Below are 22,076 nucleotides of genomic sequence, written 5' to 3' on the forward strand. Positions count from 1 at the left end.
AGAGGCCACATGTGGTCTCATGGGGGAAGGCCTGTGGCAGCACAAGCTTTTAGTGAATTACCTTAGACGCTGGGAGCGAGGGAAAACCTACCCACGAAAAGGTCCCCCAGCTAAAGTCTTCGAAAACCATGTGATGTAATTTTACTTGTTGGTATCCAATTGTCCTATTAACAACACAACACAGAATGGTGTCTGAAGTTTTCAGAAATCCTCTTTATAAAATACATGTTCAGAGAATATTGTTAAATTTACAAAGCTGCCTGCACCAATAAAACGAATGTAGACTTCTCTCAGTGCTTTGCCAACATCCTTCATTTCCAGCAGACAGCAGTTCGGGAGCTGATAGATGAGAGAGGTCCGAGATCAAAAGAGCTCGACTGAGTAATCCCACGACGTGTTGAGAGAGGGGTTGGCTAATCCAAACAACCACCCTCGATCAAAGAGCCTCCAACAAACCTGGATGGGGACAGGAGACTCAGTTTCCTTCCCACCCTGAGCAGTCCTCTCCCCATAATGTACCGCCCAGTTTATTTAAGCACTGCCTTCCAAGACATGCAGCTCCTAATATTCTGCTTGTGGAGTAGTGCAAAATGCAACGATAAGAGGAAATGCTGGATATATTCATGAGGTCATGGCGTATAATCGGAAAGGTCACCAATCTGAAATATTAACCGTTTCTCCCCCCATAGACACTGTCTCACCTGCTGAAATTTTCCAGCACTTTCTGCTTTTATTTCAGATCTGTAGCTGTTTTGATTGCTACCTAATGTTCACCTGACATTGGAGTGAGAAAGAGTTAGGAAAGCAAGCAGTCTGTTTGCAAATGCTGTTTTGTACTCAACCGATCAAGGCAGAGTTATGTAAAAAACTGCTCCTTAGTCCTCCCTAGTAGCTGCAAGAAGCTTGTTGCTCTCCTGAATGTAGCAGCTCAGTTTGTTAGCACCCACACATCCACCTCCCAAAGTTGTCACCCACTCCTCCATTCATCCATTGTCATCTACAGATTGTCCCAGGGTCATTTTGTGATGTCCTTAAATTGGGATGGTTCCACGGCCTGGTGTATGTCGAGTGGGGACGTCCATTAACTTCCATTCCACATCAACAAGGTTTCCTCACCATCTATAATCAGATGGTTATACTCAAGCCTGTCACTTTGTTTTGAATGAAAGAACCCAACCATGCTAACATTAACAATAGTGTTCAACAATTAACATGGAATCAAGCTCTCATTGAAAACGGGTATTTGGATTTCACTTTCATTTGGTACGTTATGCACATGATGTACACAGCACTAACCCTCACCCGGAAATGGTGAAAAACGCCTAAAGCCAAACGATGGTATTTTGCCAATTGAAACAAGAGTCAAGAGCTCGACAAGCAACACCACTGCTTAGACACAGCTGGGAAGACAGCCAGTCCTCAGGGGAGCTCTGAAATAAAACAGGAAGTGCTGCAAAGACCCGGCAGACCAGGCATATCTGTGGAGAGAGGAGCAGAGCCAACATTTCAGATCTGAGACCTTTTACCAGACCTGGATTCTCAAAGAGCCTTGAGAGGGCGATGGAGGCCAAAACCTGCACCACATTTAAACAGTTCTAAAGCTCTGTAAATGCAGGGATTGAGGAGAAGGATGTGGGTGGGACACAGGGACTTCCAGAGGAGGACATGTCGTGCCTGTGACCAGTGAAGGATGATCAGGGGACAGGGACTGACATTACTCTTGCAGTCTCCGTGATACCGACCATTGAAAAACATGGCTGAAAGATGTGTGCAAGGCATCCCATTCCTCCGCTATGTGCTCCCGCCTTTTCCAAGAGAAGGTTGGAGTCTGTCTCCGAAAGCGCTGATTTCTTCTGGCAACGGAGGAATTACGCGAGGGGTGACCAGTGATGTTACCAGATGATGCCAGGGCTGACACTTCAATAGTGTGGACTCAGCTGTTCACAAGAAAGTTTCTGTGATCTGAGTAAGGGGACCAAATGTAGTATATCCAGGTCAGTCGATGATACGGTACTGGGTTGTGATGGGGATGTAAAGAGGGTTCGGGGGATATGTAGACTGTCTGTGAATGGGCAAGGACATTGTAGATGGAAGATAATGTCTCTCATTTCTGTAGAAAAACGTATTACAAAGAGCAGAGCATTTTTTAAGTGGTGAGAGATTGAAAGGTAATGGTTTTCAGGTAGATTGAGGTGAAAGTTAGCAAGGTACCAGGAACACAATGGTTATGTTGGTTTCATTGCGAGGGGCTTTGTGTACAAGCGACCAAGAACACAATGGTTATGTTGGTCTCATTGCGAGGGGCTTTGTGTACAAGCGACCAGGAACACAATGGTTATGTTGGTCTCATTGCGAGGGGCTTTGTGTACAAGCGACCAGGAACACAATGGTTATGTTGGTCTCATTGCGAGGGGCTTTATGTACAAGTGGAACCTTGCTCAAGTTTCACTGGTTTGATTTTGAGGATCGGGAGTTTGTCATTGAACAGAGATTAAACAGATTGAGTTTGTTCCTTGAGGTTGGAAGAATGAGAAGTAATCGGATTGAAACATGCATATTTCCAGTTTTCTCTTTCTCCACAGATGTGGCTCGACCTTTCTGCTTCAATTTGCCTCATCTTTTCTCTTCTTCTCCAACCACAGTTTCTTTAAAGTAATTGTTACATTCACAGCTTTGGTCTCCACCCAGTCACAGACACTCCCTCTATTCTCTCAACCCCCATTTCCAGCAGTGGGTACAAGTCCCCTCCACTCCATCTCTACCTTCACTTTTTCTAGCCCAAACCTGGTAACTCCCTCATAAACTTCTTCAGAGCAGCCAAACCCCCAGCTACCAGCCCAACCCCAGCTGGAGGGGCCAGTCTGCCTGCAAGGCTCCAAGGCGGACTGAGACAGCCCTAGTGTCCTTTGCTCACTGGTTGTCAGAGTCAGGTGTTCGTGGGACCGTCGGGCTGGTCTGGGTGTCTCCACAGAAAGGGCAGTGTGCAGAGAAGCCGGAATCTTCCAGGGTTTCAGATCCTTGGGAAGGGAGAGAGCAGAATGTGTGTGGGAAGCTGGGACCAGGGATTGCCCTGATCCACCTCCAGGTTAGTGATGGGCTTCAGAGTGAGCGGGAGGTTTCAGAAGTTTGAGGGGCGGATCATCATGGTGACACTACGGAGGGAGTAGCTCGGACCCTTGAAGTAATGCCATTTTATCCCATTCAGTTTGCCCAGCTTCTGTCCCGCTGAGTAATAGATTCCATTCAGATTGGAAGGTCCACACGCATCAAACCACCAGCCTAGAAAAGTAGAGATTAATATGATGAATTGGACACAGGACAATGCATTCACCGGTTCACAGGATCTGTCACCCAACCCCTTCTCCTTCCAGTGGGTCCTGTCTCCAATGACCATGGTCCTCCACTGCCACACGAGTCATTCCAGTACATCCCCAGTTCCTGTTTAACCTGCTCCCACCACCGTTACAGACATTGAATCCGGTATCTCTGTGACTGTCCACTGGTCACATGGTTTCATAGGAGAGGTCATGTAAGATTGAAGTATTTGGTAATTTCCTCTCTCAGAGGGTGGTAAATCCCTGGAGGGTTTGGGCAGCAGGTTTATTGGGGGTAATTGAATAGGTGTTGCACAATGTTTTGAATAAAAGATGGGGGAATGTAAGGCTGTGAAATACTGACACAAGGCGAGATGAGGCTGGGGCTGACCAGCCATGGAATGGCAGACTTGAGTTCTTGTTCCTGTCTATATAAAACATAAAAAAGTACAGCACGGAAACAAGCCCTGCAGCCCATAAGACTATGTCAAACATGAATGTCAAATTATCTTCTGCCTGCAATGTGATAGATATGCCTCCACTCCCTGCATATTTGTGTGTCTAACAGTCTTTTCAACACCACTATGACAGCTGTTTCCACCAGCACCCCGGCACTGCATTCCAGACATCCACCAGTCTCTGTGTAGAAAACTTGCCCAGTGCATCTCCCTTAAAATTTCCCCTCTCAGTTTAAATACATGTCCTCTAGTGCATGAAATTTCTAGCCTGGGGAAAGATTCTGACTATCTAAGCTTCTCAATTTTATAAACTTCCATCAGATCTCTGAAGCTCCAGGAAAACTTCCCAAGTTTGTCCAACCTCTCCTTGTAGCCCTCAACAAACCTGACAGGCAATGGGACTGCCTAGGTCCTCTGGTCAGCTCTCCTCAAAAACCTGATATATTTGAAAGGCTCCATTTTCCTGTCCCCTCCCTGCTGCAAGGGGACCAGGGTCGACTTCTCAGCAACCATTCTCTACAACTGAAGCTCCAAAGCTGGTGACATTTCAGCAAACCTCTCCGAATGCTGTCATCCTCACAAGAGTGACTCAGTGCCAAATCAGTTACCATATCACCCATGCTTCTCTCCTCTGCTTTTTAAGGCAAATTCCTTCTTTTTTGGAACAGTTCTATCATTTCACTACATAGCATCCATGCCAGGACACCAGACTCAAAAACAGTTACTGACCAAAGCGTAAGGCTGATCAAAACCTCTCCCCACTAACCCACCTCTCAATTCCAACCACTACTACTCTATAATTTCCAGTCAGAGTCACCTTATGTACTCCTGTGCCTTGACTCACTTTATGGACATACAATCAATCTATGTATATAAGCTATTTTAAGTATTTATATTTATTGTGTTTTATTATTATTCATGTGTTCTTTATCTTATTGTGTTTTTTTGTGCTGCATCAGATCTGGTGTAATAATTATTTCACCCTCCTTTAAACTTGTGTACAGGTTAAACTATCTTCATCTTGAATCTAGGTCACATAACTGGAGACACTGTGTAACAAAGTGGAAGTATTTATTCGGTGGGACTCTCAGAGTTATTTAGCACGGAAACAGGCTCTTTTGATTCAGCTGCTCCATTCTGACCAGGGTGTCCACCCAAGTGAGTCCCATTTGCCCAAGAACCTTCTAAACCTTACCAGTCCATGTCCCTGTCCAATTGCTCCATTCCGACCAGGATGTCCACCCAAGTGAGTCCCATTTGCTCAAGAACCTTCTAAACCTTACCAGTCCATGTCCCTGTCCAATTGCTCCATTCTGACCAGGGTGTCCACCCAAGTGAGTCCCATTTGCCCAAGAACCTTCTGAACCTTACCAGTCCATGTCCCTGTCCAATTGCTCCATTCCGACCAGGGTGTCCACCCAAGTGAGTCCCATTTGCCCAAGAACCTTCTAAACCTTACCAGTCCATGTCCCTGTCCAATTGCTCCATTCCGACCAGGGTGTCCACCCAAGTGAGTCCCATTTGCTCAAGAACCTTCTAAACCTTACCAGTCCATGTCCCTGTCCAATTGCTCCATTCCGACCAGGATGTCCACCCAAGTGAGTCCCATTGCCTGTCAGGTTTGTTGAGTGCTGCATGAAAAAATTAACTGAAATGCCACATTCCAAACAGAATTTATTGAAAAATATTGGACTTCTTCCAATGAACAAAACCATTACACTGGTCAATGGATTTCTTCCACAGGGAAAGCTCTTACATCGATCAACAAGAATCCTGATAGAGAAAAGGAGAAGGAATGGGCCACTGTTTAGTGGTGGTGTTTCTGCTCTACTCCATCCTCCGTCTGTCCCTCTCTTCCTCGTTTGTATCCCGCTTCCCCTCAAGTCCTGCTCAGCTGCTGACCTGAGTCCTTCCAGTGGGAGTGGAATGTGTGAATGTGTTTCACCTTCCTACCCATTCTCCACAGAGAGAGTTTTCCCCTGACTGCCAGTGTCAGTATTCCTCAGTCCTGGTTTCGCCCAGCTGCAAGAGGTTTGAGATTACTTAGCAAAGTGACCACAGTGAGCCGAGGAGCTATTGGAAGTCTGTTGTGGGTTCATTAACTCAGCTCTTAACCTTGAAGACCAGTTCCCTTTTGAGAAATGAACAGATCCACTAATCTGAACCTGCCTTTTTGGCAAAGTTGCTTGTTCCTGTTCAACCTCGTGAAAATGTTCATAGTGGAAACAGTGTGGCTTTAATGTTGGTGGATGGATAGTCTATACCCCGCTGGATCAGCTGTGGACAGACTTGAGCAGCAGGTTTCTGCCCAAGACATTAACTTGGTCTTGAGAATGCAGCTTACATGATGCTATGCGTCCGTGATGCTGCTACAAGTAGTTGTTAATGTGCACCTGTTCATACATGTACCTGTACATTGACAATGCAAGTGACTGACTTTGACACTAACCTCTCCCCAGACTCTGACAGACCCACTGAGCATTTAGTGCATTTTCAGCTTTTAGCCACGATTCAAAATGCCTCTGTGCACTTGGCCTGTCCTTTGTAAAACAGTCAGAAGACTTTGTTCTGGGCCGACTCTGTGGGTCTGGTCATCTGTTGTGTACGTCTGTGCAAAAACCCACACTCTGCTGTCTGTTCGTGGATTTGCATTTGTGTGTCCTGACTGCACATCGATACGTACGTACATCTCTGGGCACCAGTGAGGGAGAGTATGAATGTTTGTGCGTAGGGAGAGTGTGGTGTGTGTGTGAGAGAGTTGGGGGGATTGAGATGTGTGTGTCTGTATCTGGGTGTGAGAAAGAGAAATGTATTTGGGTGCAGTGTGTGTGTCTGAGTGTGAGTGAGTGAGGGTGTGAAGAGGACGTAGAGGAGTGAGGGGACGGGAGTGAGGGCAGCAGCCCAGTTGATGCAGGTTACACAGGGTAAGCCTATCTGTCCACCTCTGGACACTCAGTGACTCTGCTCATCAGTTCCTCTCCCAGATGGTTGGAATGCTTCTGTAGAAAAGGCCAAACACAGCTCTCCCCAAAATCTCTTTGAGGGAAGCCTGAGGATTAAACCTGCAGCCACAACCCCCCCCCCCCCCCCCCCCACAAGATCAAGCAGCAGTCACTCGCTTACCGCCTGTCAGCATCTGGGCACATTTGCAGATGCAGTTGTCGTGATCCAGGTCCTTGGTACTGAAGCTGGCTCCATGTAGTACCAAACTGCTCTGCCGCCCCGCAGTGCCACTGAACCCCTTAAGGAAGAGCCTGGGGTGGGGGAGAGGGAGAATAAGCAGAGTCAGAATTATTCTTAGTCAATCTCTTGAAGTTCGCAACACAAGGTAGCACTGCAAACTGAGGAAAGTCAAGAGGCGGCCAGAGCTCACTGGAAGAACCATTTTCTGGACTCTGACAAGCTCAGTGCTACACCGGGCCTACGGGACGCTGAGTAAGCAAGGCCTCTGGGGCAGGACCCAACACCAAAACAAGGCAGACAAATGCCTTTGACGCACATCCAGTGTCTGGGCAGAGGAGAGGGGACAGGGGACCACAGGGATGTTGGAACGTTGGACTTCTGACGTATGGATGCAGCAGCCTCTCAGGAGCCAAAAAAAAAGGTGCTTTTCTCTTTTTTAAATGTCCTTTCTACAATCGCAGGACAATGCTGGACATTAGGAACTTTAGAAACTGCAGGTTTTAACCAGTCAGCGAGCTGCTCGTTGGTGGAGGAGTGAAGGAGCTGGATTTGGTGCAGAGCGAGTTACTGCTGACTACAGGAAGACATCAGAGTCGATGCGTGAAGGTGATGTGCAACCTAACCGCGAAAGATTGTCGTGGATGTTTCACTTGCGACTCCAAGACCCTGTTGGACATTGACAACAAAATGCTGCAAATCTATTTCCCTTGTTTACTGACAAGGGGGCAACTCAGGCAGATCGCTGAGGACTAGGCCTAAAGCTGCAGGCTTGACCATTGCAGGAGTCCAGGAGAGGAGACACCAGAGGAGTCCATGTTGGGTTGGGGGATGGCCTCGCCCATCACTGCTGCCCTCTAGTGTTCAATCAGTGCAATGACAAGCTGAATTGTTTGCATGCTAACGTTTGTCTGTGGACTGCTCAGAACGCTCTGTTCTTGCCAGTTTACACACATGCACTATCAATTTACAGGATATGTAACTCAGGGACTTGGGCCACATATACAGTCTATATATTTTAATCTGACTGATCACGTGTTATTTTATATCTGCTATGTGTGCCTGGTGCTGTGTATGAATGTTGGTACTTGGCCCCAGTGTAATGCTGTTTTGTTTGACAGTATTCATCACCATTCGCGTATGGTTGAATGATAATTGAACTTGAACTTGAATTGTGATGACTTTCAATCCAGTTGTGAAGATTACAAAGTGGGCTCCCTGCTATTTGCCACAGGGATCTGCCTCAGTTAACCCTTTGAGTGGCTGAGCACCTTTCCCAGCATACTCTGCCCAGGAGGACACACAGTGGACGTGATCCTCTCTGTACATTGGGCTCTCAGCAGAAAAAGGGAGGAGGACCAACCATTGTCCTGTAACTCTGTCACACCAGCTGGTCTCCTTTGTCTACCCTTCCCACTGACTCCAGAAAGCAGCCAGTGTAATCAACACCGTTCACTCTCTCTCCCCACCCCACCGTTGTCCATTGATACAAAAGACGAAGAACTCAAGCAACCAGACTCAAGAAAAGCTTCGTCCCACTGTTTCCAGACACTAAAAGTTCAACGTTCCAAGTAAATTTAGTAACGAGGTCACCATATACAACCCTGAGATTCTGTTTCCTACGGGCATACTCAGTAAATCCGTAATAGAATAATAACCATAAAAAAAATCAATGAACGACCGCACCAACTGAGCGTTCAACCAAACTGCAAAAGATAACAGACTGTGCAAATACAAGAATAAAGAGAAAAAGAAGAAACTATAATAATAAATAAATAAGCAATGGATGTCAAGGGCATAAGATGATGTGTCCTTGAAAGCCAGCAAGTTTTGGGAGCATTTCAGTGATGAGGCAATTGAAGTGGAGTGAAGTTATCTCCTTTGGTTCAAGAGCCTGATGTGTGAGGGGTGATAACTGTTCCCCAACATGGTGGTGTGAGTCCTGAGGCTCCTGCACCTCCTTCCTGATTGCAACAGTGAGAGGAGAGCGTGGTCCCTGATGATAGACCTGCAACCACGCTCTGCGTAGATGTGCTCACTGGTGGGGAGGGCTTTACCTTCCATGTACTGGGCCATATTCCAGATGAACCTTGATCTCTCTCAGTCTTTCTCACCATGGCCTTCTCATCTTACAGTTTCTGAGAAAGTCCACCTGCACTGTTCTGGAGATGGTCACATTCTGCTTTCTTTTACTACCTCAATCTAATTATTAATGGAATGATCTGATTCACTGAAAGATCAAAAGCGCCTCACTGTATCTTGGTACATGTGACAAAGATAAACCAATTCCAATTATGAACTAATGCCTTCGACCTCACAAAAGTCTTCATCAACCACAATGGTCTTTGGAGATTTCATTACCATTTTACTCAAGCAAGATGGTGATATCATTACGGTGAGACTAATCAATTGCTCTCCAAGCACCCAATCCAGCTGCAGGCTGGGATGAAACCAGGCTCCGAGAGTGCAGCAACCTCTTCTTAATCTCCCTCACCGCAATACGTTATCTCACGGTGTCACAGAGTCATACAACATGGAACCAGGCCCTTCAGCACTATTTGCCCATGCTGACCATATTGCCCAGTGAGTGAGCTAGTGCCATCTGCCCATGTTTGATGCATAGCCCTCTAAACCTCTCCAATCCATGTATTCATCTCAATCAACACACTCAAGATGCTGGAGGAACTCAGCAGGTCAGGCAGCATCTATAGAAATGAATAAACAGTCGACATTTTGGGCCGAGACCCTTCATCAGGACGACTGAAGCTAGATGACTTTTAAGTTGAAAGTTCAAAGTAAAAGTTAAGTAAAAGTATAAGTGTTGGCAATGTGCCGGCATCAGCCACTATTTCTGGCAGCTGGTTCCAAATGCACACCATTCTCTGCGTGACACATCTGAAATAAGTTTCTCACCGGGGTGCAGTGCATCTACATGACAAAAGGACCAAGATCATCCCAAGTTCAGTCTTAGAGTTACAGTGCTCAGAATATATTATAGTGCACACACACTTGGAGACTGAGTTCCATGTCATGAGACTCCTTCATTGAAGCAAATGTGAAAGTAGAGCACGTTCTCAGCGTCAGGAAGACCAAAGAGCTCGCCAACCCAGCCCCTCCACACAACACGACCCCCAGCAGTCGAGACTTCCATGAAAACCTGGAGCACTTCTCCTATCCCTGGAGCTGGTCCTCAGCAAAGACAGGTGTCAGTGAAGCAAATCAGATCAAATCAAGTTTAGTTATCATTCAATCATACATGGACACAACCGAACGAAACAGCGTTCACCCGGGCCAAGGTGCAAAACATACACAGCACATTTAAAATACTGAGCAAAAAAAAGACAGTCGCGCACGGAAAAAAAACACAAGACCCTGAGTGACATGTCCCACAAATTGATAGTGTAGTTCCCGGCAAGCCAGCCTGTCATTCCACGGATCGAACCCTGGAGGGTAGCACCGACAGGGAAAGCCAGCGCCCAACCGAGTGCCGACTGTCTCCAACATCTCCTCACCTGGACTGCAGCAGCAGCAAGCCCGTGGCTTAAGGCCTGGTTCTGTCTACACCAAGGCTACGCAACTCCCATGCCGCCTGTCTCTACACCTAGCAAGGGGAACAGGGCTGCAGCATCTCGCACAATCACCCATGGTTACACCGCACGCCACCTTTGCAGGCAGCAACACGACACACTGGCTGACTCCTCCTTCTCTGCCACACAAGCCGGTTCCCTCTCCAACCCGCCTGCCCCAGCCGGCTTCTCCGCTCAGCGAGCAGCTCACTGACTCCGTTGACCTGCTGCACCTGGATGCACTGTCATCTTACTGGAAGTGCTCTTACCGGAAATCCACCTCTCCTCCTGTGTTCCAGCACAGCTCGTGGCCTTTAAGGGAAAAGGAATCAAGACGTCAAACCCAGCGAAAGCTCCCGGACCATCAGCCAGCAGCAAGGATGTAATGCAGAGCCGATTGGTCACACCGCACTTGGAGTGCGTGAACCGTTCTGGGCCCCTTCCCTAACAAAATGTGTGCTGCTATCGGAGAGGGTCCAGAGGAGCTTCACGAGAATGAGCCCAGGAATGAAAGGGTTAACGTATGAGGCGCATTTGATGGCCTCAATGAGATTTAAAAGATTCAAACCTTTTCAACTATTGACAGGCCTTCACAGAATGGACATGAGGAGGATGTTTCCTATTAGACAAGAGGGCACAACCTCAAAATAGAGGGACGTCCCTTCAGAACTGAGACGAGGAGGAATCCTTAGCCAGAGGATGGTGAAACAGGTGGCTGTGGAGGGCAAGGTATTGGGGACATGCCACAAGAACTGTTGAACAACTGGAGGCTAGGAGAAAATGGCAAAACAGCCAGGCTAGATATCCATCCCTGGGAGGCTGCAGCATGTCCCACAGCGGCCACATCAACCCCTGAGGACCTACAGAGCCAGAGTCACCCTCACTCTGCAGGGAGAGAGAGAGAGGAAGAGGAGCGAAGATGGAAGTGAGAGGGAGGCAGACAGATATTTCTCTCAGGTGCTTCCCTGCTGTGGGACGTCCCGAAGAGTTTCATTGTGAAGCTCCTGCTGAGCGTAGATGTCTACATGGTAAGACCCAGGCAAACGGGAAAGAGCAGTTGGCACCATGCCAAGCCCATGCTCCGATGCACCGGCAGGTGTGCCCACCGACTCACACCCACCTGTGGAGGATTTCACCCTCATACCCCTGACTGAGAGATGCCTGTGGTCAGTGCTCTGCGCTGGGAGAATCCAGGATCTGACCTTCAGTGTCTTGGAGTCACCCAGCGCAGGGTTAGGGTGGTAGTGGAAGGAGCGGGGCAAGTGCGAAGCAGTGTGTTTAGGAAAAGGGGCAGTGTAGACCCATCACTGAGTTGTAGTACAGAGAGAGGGTCACAGTAATGGAAGGACAAAATGAGGGAGGGTCACAGTGATGGAAGGACAAAATGAGGGAGGGTCCTGGGGGAGGGTCACAGTATTGGAGGCACAGAATGAGGGAGGGTCACAGTATTGTTGGGACAGAATGAGGGAGGGTCATGGGAGGGTCACAGTATTGGAGGGACAGAATGAGGGAGGGTCATGGGAGGGTCACAGTATTGGAGGGACAGAATGAGGGAGGGTCATGGGAGGGTCACAGTATTGGAGGGACAGAATGAGGGAGGGTCATGGGGAGGGTCACAGTATTGGAGGGACAGAATGAGGGAGGGTCATGGGGAGGGTCACAGTATTGGAGGGACAGAATGAGGGAGGGTCATGGGGGAGGGTCACAGTATTGGAGGGACAGAATGAGGGAGGGTCATGGGAGGGTCACAGTATTGGAGGGACAGAATGAGGGAGGGTCATGGGAGGGTCACAGTATTGGAGGGACAGAATGAGGGAGGGTCATGGGGAGGGTCACAGTATTGGAGGGACAGAATGAGGGAGGGTCATGGGGAGGGTCACAGTATTGGAGGGACAGAATGAGGGAGGGTCATGGGAGGGTCACAGTATTGGAGAGACAGAATGAGGGAGGGTCATGGGGAGGGTCACAGTGGTGGAACGAGAGAATGAGGGAGGGTCACAGTATTGGAGGGACAGAATGAGGGAGGGTCATGGGGGAGGGTCACAGTATTGGAGGCACAGAATGAGGGAGGGTCATGGGGGAGGGTCACAGTATTGGAGGGAGAGAATGAGGGAGGGTCACAGTATTGGAGGGACAGTATGAGGGAGGGTCATGGGGGAGGGTCACAGTATTGGAGGGACAGAATGAGGGAGGGTCATGGGAGAGGGTCACAGTGGTGGAACAAGAGAATGAGGGAGGGTCACAGTATTGGAGGGACAGAATGAGGGAGGGTCATGGGGGAGGGTCACAGAATTGGAGGGACAGAATGAGGGAGGGTCATGGGGCAGGGTGACAGTATTGGAGGGACAGAATGAGGGAGGGTCACAGTATTGGAGGGACAGAATGAGGGAGGGTCATGGGGCAGGGTGACAGTATTGGAGGGACAGAATGAGGGAGGGTCATGGGGCAGGGTGACAGTATTGGAGGGACAGAATGAGGGAGGGTCACAGTATTGGAGGGACAGAATGAGGGAGGGTCATGGGGGAGGGTCACAGTATTGGAGGGACAGAATGAGGGAGGGTCATGGGGCAGGGTGACAGTATTGGAGGCACAGAATGAGGGAGGGTCATGGGGGAGGGACACAGCGGTGGAACGAGAGAATGAGGGTGGGTCACAGTATTGGAGGGACAGAATGAGGAAAGGTCACAATATTGGAGGGACAGAATGAGGGAGGGTCATGGGGGAGGGTCACAGTATTGGAGGGACAGAATGAGGGAGAGTAACAGTATTGGAGGGACAGAATGAGGGAGGGTCATGGGGGAGGGTCACAGTATTGGAGGGACAGAATAAGGGAGGGTCATGGGGCAGGGTCACAGTATTAGAGGGACAGAATGAGGGAGGGTCATGGGGAGGGTCACAGTATTGGAGGGACAGAATGAGGGAGAGTAACAGTATTGGAGGGACAGAATGAGGGAGAGTCACAGTATTGGAGGGACAGAATGAGGGAGGGTCATGGGGGAGGGTCACAGTGGTGGAACAAGAGAATGAGGGAGGGTCACAGTATTGGAGACACAGAATGAGGGAGGGTCATGGGGAGGGTCACAGTATTGGAAGCACAGAATGAGGGAGGGTCATGGGGCAGGGTCACAGTATTGGAGGGACAGAATGAGGGAGGGTCATGGGGAGGGTCACAGTATTGGAGGGACAGAATGAGGGAGGATCATGGGGGAGGGTCACAGTATTGGAGGGACAGAATGAGGGAGGGTCATGGGGAGGGTCACAGTATTGGAGGCACAGAATGAGGGAGGGTCATGGGGCACGGTCACAGTATTGGAGGGACAGAATGAGGGAGGGTCATGGGGAGGGTCACAGTATTGGAGGGACAGAATGAGGGAGGATCATGGGGGAGGGTCACAGTATTGGAGGGACAGAATGAGGGAGGGTCATGGGGAGGGTCACAGTATTGGAGGGACAGAATGAGGGAGAATCACAGTATTGGAGGCACAGAATGAGGGAGGGTCACAGTATTGGAGGGACAGAATGAGGGAGGATCATGGGGGAGGGTCACAGTATTGGAGGGACAGAATGAGGGAGGGTCATGGGGGAGGGTCACAGTGGTGGAACGAGAGAATGAGGGAGGGTCACAGTATTGGAGGGACAGAATGAGGGAGCGTCATGGGGAGGGTCACAGTAGTGGAGGGACAGAATGAGGGAGGGTCACAGTATTGGAGGGACAGAATGAGGGAGAGTCATGGGGAGGGTCACAGTATTGGAGGCACAGAATGAGGGAGGGTCACAGTTTTGGAGGGACAGAATGAGGGAGGGTCATGGGGTGGGTCATAGTGGTGGAACGAGAGAATGAGGGAGGGTCACAGTATTACAGGCACAGAATGAGGGAGGGTCATGGGGAGGGTCACAGTATTGGAGGGACAGAATGAGGGAGGGTCATGGGGAGGGTCACAGTATTGGAGGGACAGAATGAGGGAGGGTCATGGGGAGGGTCACAGTATTGGAGGGACAGAATGAGAGAGGGTCACAGTATTGGAGGCACAGAATGAGGGAGGGTCACAGTTTTGGAGGGACAGAATGAGGGAGGGTCATGGGGAGGATCATAGTGGTGGAACGAGAGAATGAGGGAGGGTCACAGTATTGGAAGGACAGAATGAGGGAGCGTCATGGGGAGGGTCACAGTATTGGAGGGACAGAATGAGGGAGGGTCATGGGGAGGGTCACAGTATTGGAGGGACAGAATGAGAGAGGGTCACAGTATTGGAGGCACAGAATGAGGGAGGGTCACAGTTTTGGAGGGACAGAATGAGGGAGGGTCATGGGGAGGATCATAGTGGTGGAACGAGAGAATGAGGGAGGGTCACAGTATTGGAAGGACAGAATGAGGGAGCGTCATGGGGAGGGTCACAGTATTGGAGGGACAGAATGAGGGAGCGTCATGGGGAGGGTCACAGTATTGGAGGGACAGAATGAGGGAGGGTCACAGTATTGGAGAGACAGAATGAGGGAGAGTCATGGGGAGGGTCACAGTATTGGAGGCACAGAATGAGGGAGGGTCACAGTTTTGGAGGGACAGAATGAGGGAGGGTCATGGGGTGGGTCATAGTGGTGGAACGAGAGAATGAGGGAGGGTCACAGTATTACAGGCACAGAATGAGGGAGGGTCATGGGGAGGGTCACAGTATTGGAAGGACAGAATGAGGGAGGGTCATGGGGAGGGTCACAGTATTGGAGGGACAGAATGAGGGAGGGTCATGGGGAGGGTCACAGTATTGGAGGGACAGAATGAGAGAGGGTCACAGTATTGGAGGCACAGAATGAGGGTGGGTCACAGTTTTGGAGGGACAGAATGAGGGAGGGTCATGGGGAGGATCATAGTGGTGGAACGAGAGAATGAGGGAGGGTCACAGTATTGGAAGGACAGAATGAGGGAGCGTCATGGGGAGGGTCACAGTATTGGAGGGACAGAATGAGGGAGCGTCATGGGGAGGGTCACAGTATTGGAGGGACAGAATGAGGGAGGGTCACAGTATTGGAGAGACAGAATGAGGGAGAGTCATGGGGAGGGTCACAGTATTGGAGGCACAGAATGAGGGAGGGTCACAGTTTTGGAGGGACAGAATGAGGGAGGGTCATGGGGTGGGTCATAGTGGTGGAACGAGAGAATGAGGGAGGGTCACAGTATTACAGGCACAGAATGAGGGAGGGTCATGGGGAGGGTCACAGTATTGGAGGGACAGAATGAGGGAGGGTCATGGGGAGGGTCACAGTATTGGAGGGACAGAATGAGGGAGGGTCATGGGGAGGGTCACAGTATTGGAGGGACAGAATGAGAGAGGGTCACAGTATTGGAGGCACAGAATGAGGGAGGGTCACAGTTTTGGAGGGACAGAATGAGGGAGGGTCATGGGGAGGATCATAGTGGTGGAACGAGAGAATGAGGGAGGGTCACAGTATTGGAAGGACAGAATGAGGGAGCGTCATGGGGAGGGTCACAGTATTGGAGGGACAGAATGAGGGAGGGTCACAGTATTGGAGGGACAGAATGAGGGAGAGTCATGGGGAGGGTCACAGTATTGGAGGGACAGAATGAGGGAGAGTCACAGTATTGGAGGCACAGAATGAAGGAGGGTCACAGTGGTGGAATGAGAGAATGAGGGAGGGTCACAGTATTGGAGGGACAGAATGAGGGAGGGTCATGGGGAGGGTCACAATATTGGAGGGACAGAATGAGGGAGAGTCACAGTATTGGAGGCACAGAATGAGGGAGGGTCATGGGGGAGGGTCACAGTATTGGAGGGACAGAATGAGGGAGAGTCACAGTATTGGAGGCACAGAATGAGGGAGGGTCATGGGGCAGAGTCACAGTATTGAAGGGACAGAATGAGGGAGGGTCACAGTGGTGGAACGAGAGAATGAGGGAGGGTCACAGTATTGGAGGGACAGAATGAGGGAGGGTCATGGGGAGGGTCACAGTATTGGAGGCACAGAATGAGGGAGGGTCATGGGGAGGGTCACAGTATTGGAGGGACAGAATAAGGGAGGGTCATGGGGCAGGGTCACAGTATTGGAGGGACAGAATGAGGGAGAGTAACAGTATTGGAGGGACAGAATGAGGGAGGGTCATGGGGAGGGTCATAGTGGTGGAACGAGAGAATGAGGGAGGGTCACAGTATTGGAAGGACAGAATGAGGGAGCGTCATGGGGAGGGTCACAGTATTGGAGGGACAGAATGAGGGAGAGTCATGGGGGAGGGTCACAGTATTGGAGGGACAGAATGAGGGAGAGTCACAGTATTGGAGGCACAGAATGAAGGAGGGTCACAGTATTGGAGGGACAGAATGAGGGAGGGTCATAGGTGAGGGTCAAAGTATTGGAGGGACAGAAGGAGGGATAGTCATGGGGAGGGTCACAGTATTGGAGGGACAGAATGAGGGAGGGTCATGGGTGAGGGTCAGTATTGGAGGGACAGAATGAGGGAGGGTCATGGGGGAGGGTCACAGTGGTGGAACGAGAGAACAAGGGAGGGTCACAGTATTGGAGGGACAGAATGAGGGAGGGTCATGGGGAGGGTCACAGTATTGGAGGGACAGAATAAGGGAGGGTCATGGGGCAGGGTCACAGTATTGGAGGGACAGAATGAGGGAGGGTCATGGGGGAGGGTCACAGTATTGGAGGGACAGAATGAGGGAGAGTAACAGTATTGGAGGGACAGAATGAGGGAGGGTCATGGGGAGGGTCATAGTGGTGGAACGAGAGAATGAGGGAGGGTCACAGTATTGGAAGGACAGAATGAGGGAGCGTCATGGGGAGGGTGATAGTATTGGAGGGACAGAATGAGGGAGGGTCACAGTATTGGAGGGACAGAATGAGGGAGAGTCATGGGGGAGGGTCACAGTATTGGAGGGACAGAATGAGGGAGAGTCACAGTATTGGAGGCACAGAATGAAGGAGGGTCACAGTGGTGGAACGAGAGAATGAGGGAGGGTCACAGTATTGGAGGGACAGAATGAGGGAGCGTCATGGTGAGGGTCAAAATATTGGAGGGACAGAATGAGGGAGAGTCACAGTATTGGAGGCACAGAATGAGGGAGGGTCATGGGGAGGGTCACAATATTGGAGGGACAGAATGAGGGAGAGTCACAGTATTGGAGGCACAGAATGAGGGAGGGTCATGGGGGAGGGTCACAATATTGGAGGGACAGAATGAGGGAGTCACAGTATTGGAGGCACAGAATGAGGGAGGGTCATGGGGCAGGGTCACAGTATTGAAGGGACAGAATGAGGGAGGGTCACAGTATTGGAGGGACAGAATGAGGGAGGGTCATGGGTGAGGGTCACAGTATTGGAGGGACAGAATGAGGGAGAGTCATGGGGAGGGTCACAGTATTGGAGGGACAGAATGAGGGAGGGTCATGGGGAGGGTCACAGTGGTGGAACAAGAGAATGAGGGAGGGTCACAGTATTGGAGGGACAGAATGAGGGAGGGTCATGGGAGTGTCACAGTATTGGAGGGACAGAATGAGGGAGGGTCATGGGGCAGGATCACAGTATTGGAGGGACAGAATGAGGGAGGGTCATGGGGAGAGTCACAGTATTGAAGGGACAGAATGAGGGAGGGTCATGGGGAGGGTCACAGTATTGGAGGGACAGAATGAGGGAGGGTCATGGGGGATGGTCACAGTATTGGAGGGACAGAATGACGGAGGATCATGGAGCATGGTCACAGTATTGGAGGGACAGAATGAGGGAGGGTCATGGGGGAGGGTCACAGTATTGGAGGGACAGAATGAGGGAGGGTCATGGGGCAGGGTCACAGTATTGGAGGGACAGAATGAGGTAGGGTCACAGTATTGGAGGCACAGAATGAGGGAGGGTCATGGGAGAGGGTCACAGTGGTGGAACGAGAGAATGAGGGAGGGTCACAGTATTGGAGGGACAGAATGAGGGAGCGTCATGGGGAGGGTCACAATATTGGAGGGACAGAATGAGGGAGAGTCACAGTATTGGAGGGACAGAATGAGGTAGGTTCACAGTATTGGAGGGTCAGAATGAGGGAGAGTCACAGTATTGGAGGCACAGAATGAGGGAGGGTCATGGGAGAGGGTCACAGTGGTGGAACGAGAGAATGAGGGAGGGTCACAGTATTGGAGGGACAGAATGAGGGAGCGTCATGGGGAGGGTCACAATATTGGAGGGACAGAATGAGGGAGGGTCATAGTATTGGAGGGACAGAATGAGGGAGGGTCATGGGGCAGGGTCACAGTATTGGAGGGACAGAATGAGGTAGGGTCACAGTATTGGAGGGTCAGAATGAGGGAGAGTCACAGTATTGGCGGCACAGAATGAGGGAGGGTCATGGGAGAGGGTCACAGTGGTGGAACGAGAGAATGAGGGAGGGTCACAGTATTGGAGGCACAGAATGAGGGAGGGTCATGGGGGAGGGTCACAGTGGTGGAACGAGAGAATGAGGGAGAGTCACAGTATTGGAGGCACAGAATGAGGGAGGGTCATGGGGGAGGGTCACAGTGGTGGAATGAGAGAATGAGGGAGAGTCACCGTATTGGAGGCACAGAATGAGGGAGGGTCATGGGGAAGGTCACAGTATTGGAGGGACAGAATGAGGGAGGGTCATGGGGAGGGTCACAGTATTGGAGGGACAGAATGAGGGAGGGTCATTGGGAGGGTCACAGTATTGGAGGGACAGAATGAGGGAGGATCATGGGGGAGGGTCACAGTATTGGAGGGACAGAATGAGGGAGGGTCATGGGGAGGGTCACAGTGGTGGAACGAGAGAATGAGGGAGGGTCACAGTATTGGAGGGACAGAATGAGGGAGGGTCATGAGGAGGGTCACAGTATTGGAGGGACAGAATGAGGGAGGGTCATGGGGAGGGTCACAGTATTGGAGGGACAGAATGAGGGAGGATCATGGGGGAGGGTCACAGTATTGGAGGGACAGAATGAGGGAGGGTCATGGGGAGGGTCACAGTGGTGGAACGAGAGAATGAGGGAGGGTCACAGTATTGGAGGGACAGAATGAGGGAGCATCATGGGGAGGGTCACAGTATTGGAGGGACAGAATGAGGGAGGGTCATGGGGAGGGTCACAGTATTGGAGGGACAGAATGAGGGAGGATCATGAGGGAGGGTCACAGTATTGGAGGGACAGAATGAGGGAGGGTCATGGGGAGGGTCACAGTGGTGGAACGAGAGAATGAGGGAGGGTCACAGTATTGGAGGGACAGAATGAGGGAGGATCATGAGGGAGGGTCACAGTATTGGAGGGACAGAATGAGGGAGGGTCATGGGGAGGGTCACAGTGGTGGAACGAGAGAATGAGGGAGGGTCACAGTATTGGAGGGACAGAATGAGGGAGGGTCTTGGGGGAGGGTCACAGTGCTGGAACGAGAGAATGAGGGAGGGTCACAGTATTGGAGGGACAGAATGAGGGAGGGTCATGGGGGAGGGTCACAGTTCTGGAACGAGAGAATGAGGGAGGGTCACAGTATTGGAGGGACAGAATGAGGGAGGGTCATGGGGGAGGGTCACAGTATTGGAGGGACAGAATGAGGGAGGGTCATGGGGGAGGGTCACAGTGCTGGAACGAGAGAATGAGGGAGGATCACAGTGGTGGAGACAGCAGGAATGGTGGGGCAGGTCACCTTGGACAGGGGGCGGTTTTGGGAGGGACAAGGGGTGCAGTTCATGGAAGGAGCTGAAAGCAAGGCTTGGGATTTTACTGAGCTGTTGTCATCCATTGGGGAGGACGGGCGAGGGGACTCGTTCTCTGAGCTGACGTGAGTGGTTAGTTACACAGAGATGCGAGATTGACTCACGCGTTGGAGCTGACACCTGCAGAGTGCTGAGATGTCTGTCCGCACTCTTGTCACACAAGCAGCTAGTAATCGCCCTAATTGGCTCACAGCCTGCTTCTCCCAAAAATAGTCAAACTGATGGGGAACATTGAGTCTGCCGAAATCATTTGTAGAACCTCATCTGACTGTGAGTCCCAGCTCTCCCTGTGTGTTGAAGTAATCGAGAAAGTGAAGCCAAAATTGACACTGACAGATCTCAATGGAAGCAGCTTGTGTGGGGGCTGAGACTGTAATCGAACCTCGTTCCACTTAATGTGTTGTGTCAGCCTGATGTGCAGAGCAGTGCACACACACACACACACACGCGCGAAACAGACACACACACGCACACACACACGCGAAACAGACACACACACACGAAGCAGACACATACACACGAAACAGACACACACACACATAGGACACGGGGACACACACACACACATAGGACACGGGGACACACACACACAGGAAACACACACACACACACACATCACACACGAAACAGACACACACGTGCGCGCGCACACACACCCACACACACGAAACAGACACATACACACAAAACAGACCCACACACAGACGAAACAGACACACACACACGAAACGGACACACACTCACACACACACACACACACACACACACACACACACACACACATACACACACACACATGAAACAGACCCACACACACACACACAGGACACACATACACACACACACACACGAAACAGACCCATGCACACACACACACACACACACACACACACGAAACAGACACACACACATGCACATACACACAAACACACACATGAAACAGACACACGCGCACACACACACATGCCAACGCACGCGAAACAGACACACACGCCAACACACACGAAACAGACACACACACATACACGCACACACACACACACGAAACAGACACACACACACACGGAACACACACATGCCAACACACACGAAACAGACACACACACGAAACACACAGACACACACACGAAACACAGACACACACGCACACACGCACACACACACACACGCACACTGATACACATACGCACAAAATTACACACATACAAAATATACACACATGTACACACACACTGATACAAAAAGATACACACACACATGTAATATACAAACAGAAAGACACACACACAATCTTGTGCAGCATCAGTCAAAATGTGGGCATATTTTACTTCTGATGACAGAGAATTGCTCACAAAATACCAGCTCACCAGGGCCCATTGCAAAGGAACATAAAACGGGTCAAAGTGACAGAAGGGGAGTTGTGCACAGTGGGAGGCGCAGTATCGAGGGAGTGCCGCAGAGAGGGAAGGGTAGTACTGAGGGAGTGTCTATTCACAGGTCCAGGCGGTGGGCAGTCGAGGGCTCTGCCCAGGCCGAGTGCTTGCCCCTCTTCCGAGGATACGTTTGTGCCTGGGAGTCCTTGGAAAAGAAGTACGCGGTCACCATGGGTGCAGTGGGGGATTTCTGTGAACAGTGGGCCTCCCAGGGAATTGACTGTTTTATAGACAGTAATAATTAAATTTTAATTTGAATGTAATTCGTAAATATTTGATGTTTGCATTTCATGTATTTTTGTGTGAATAAACTTTTGTGGTTTTGGAAAAAAACAGGGCTGGTACTGCGGGGGTGGGGGGGGTGCACAATGGAGGTGGAGCACTGCACTCTCGGAAGAAGCCCT

General features: G+C 50.5%; 1 protein-coding gene across 2 annotated transcripts in view; it reads right to left on the reverse strand.

Annotated features, from left to right (window-relative positions):
- Positions 1 to 220: 220 nt before the first annotated feature.
- The window catches only part of LOC140729863 (angiopoietin-1-like), a 187,088-nt gene continuing 165,232 nt past the window's right edge, over positions 221 to 22,076 (reverse strand). For both annotated transcript variants that reach the window (XM_073050076.1, XM_073050074.1), the window contains exons 8-9: positions 6,896 to 7,026; positions 221 to 3,279 (exon numbers count right to left, since the gene is read on the reverse strand). In XM_073050076.1, coding sequence (XP_072906177.1) covers positions 3,119 to 3,279; positions 6,896 to 7,026 — 292 coding nt within the window. In that variant the 3' untranslated portion in view covers positions 221 to 3,118. The remainder of the gene's footprint in view (positions 3,280 to 6,895; positions 7,027 to 22,076) is intronic.

Source organism: Hemitrygon akajei, chromosome 1 (assembly GCF_048418815.1).
Source record: "Hemitrygon akajei chromosome 1, sHemAka1.3, whole genome shotgun sequence".
In the NCBI taxonomy this organism is placed as follows: domain Eukaryota; kingdom Metazoa; phylum Chordata; class Chondrichthyes; order Myliobatiformes; family Dasyatidae; genus Hemitrygon; species Hemitrygon akajei.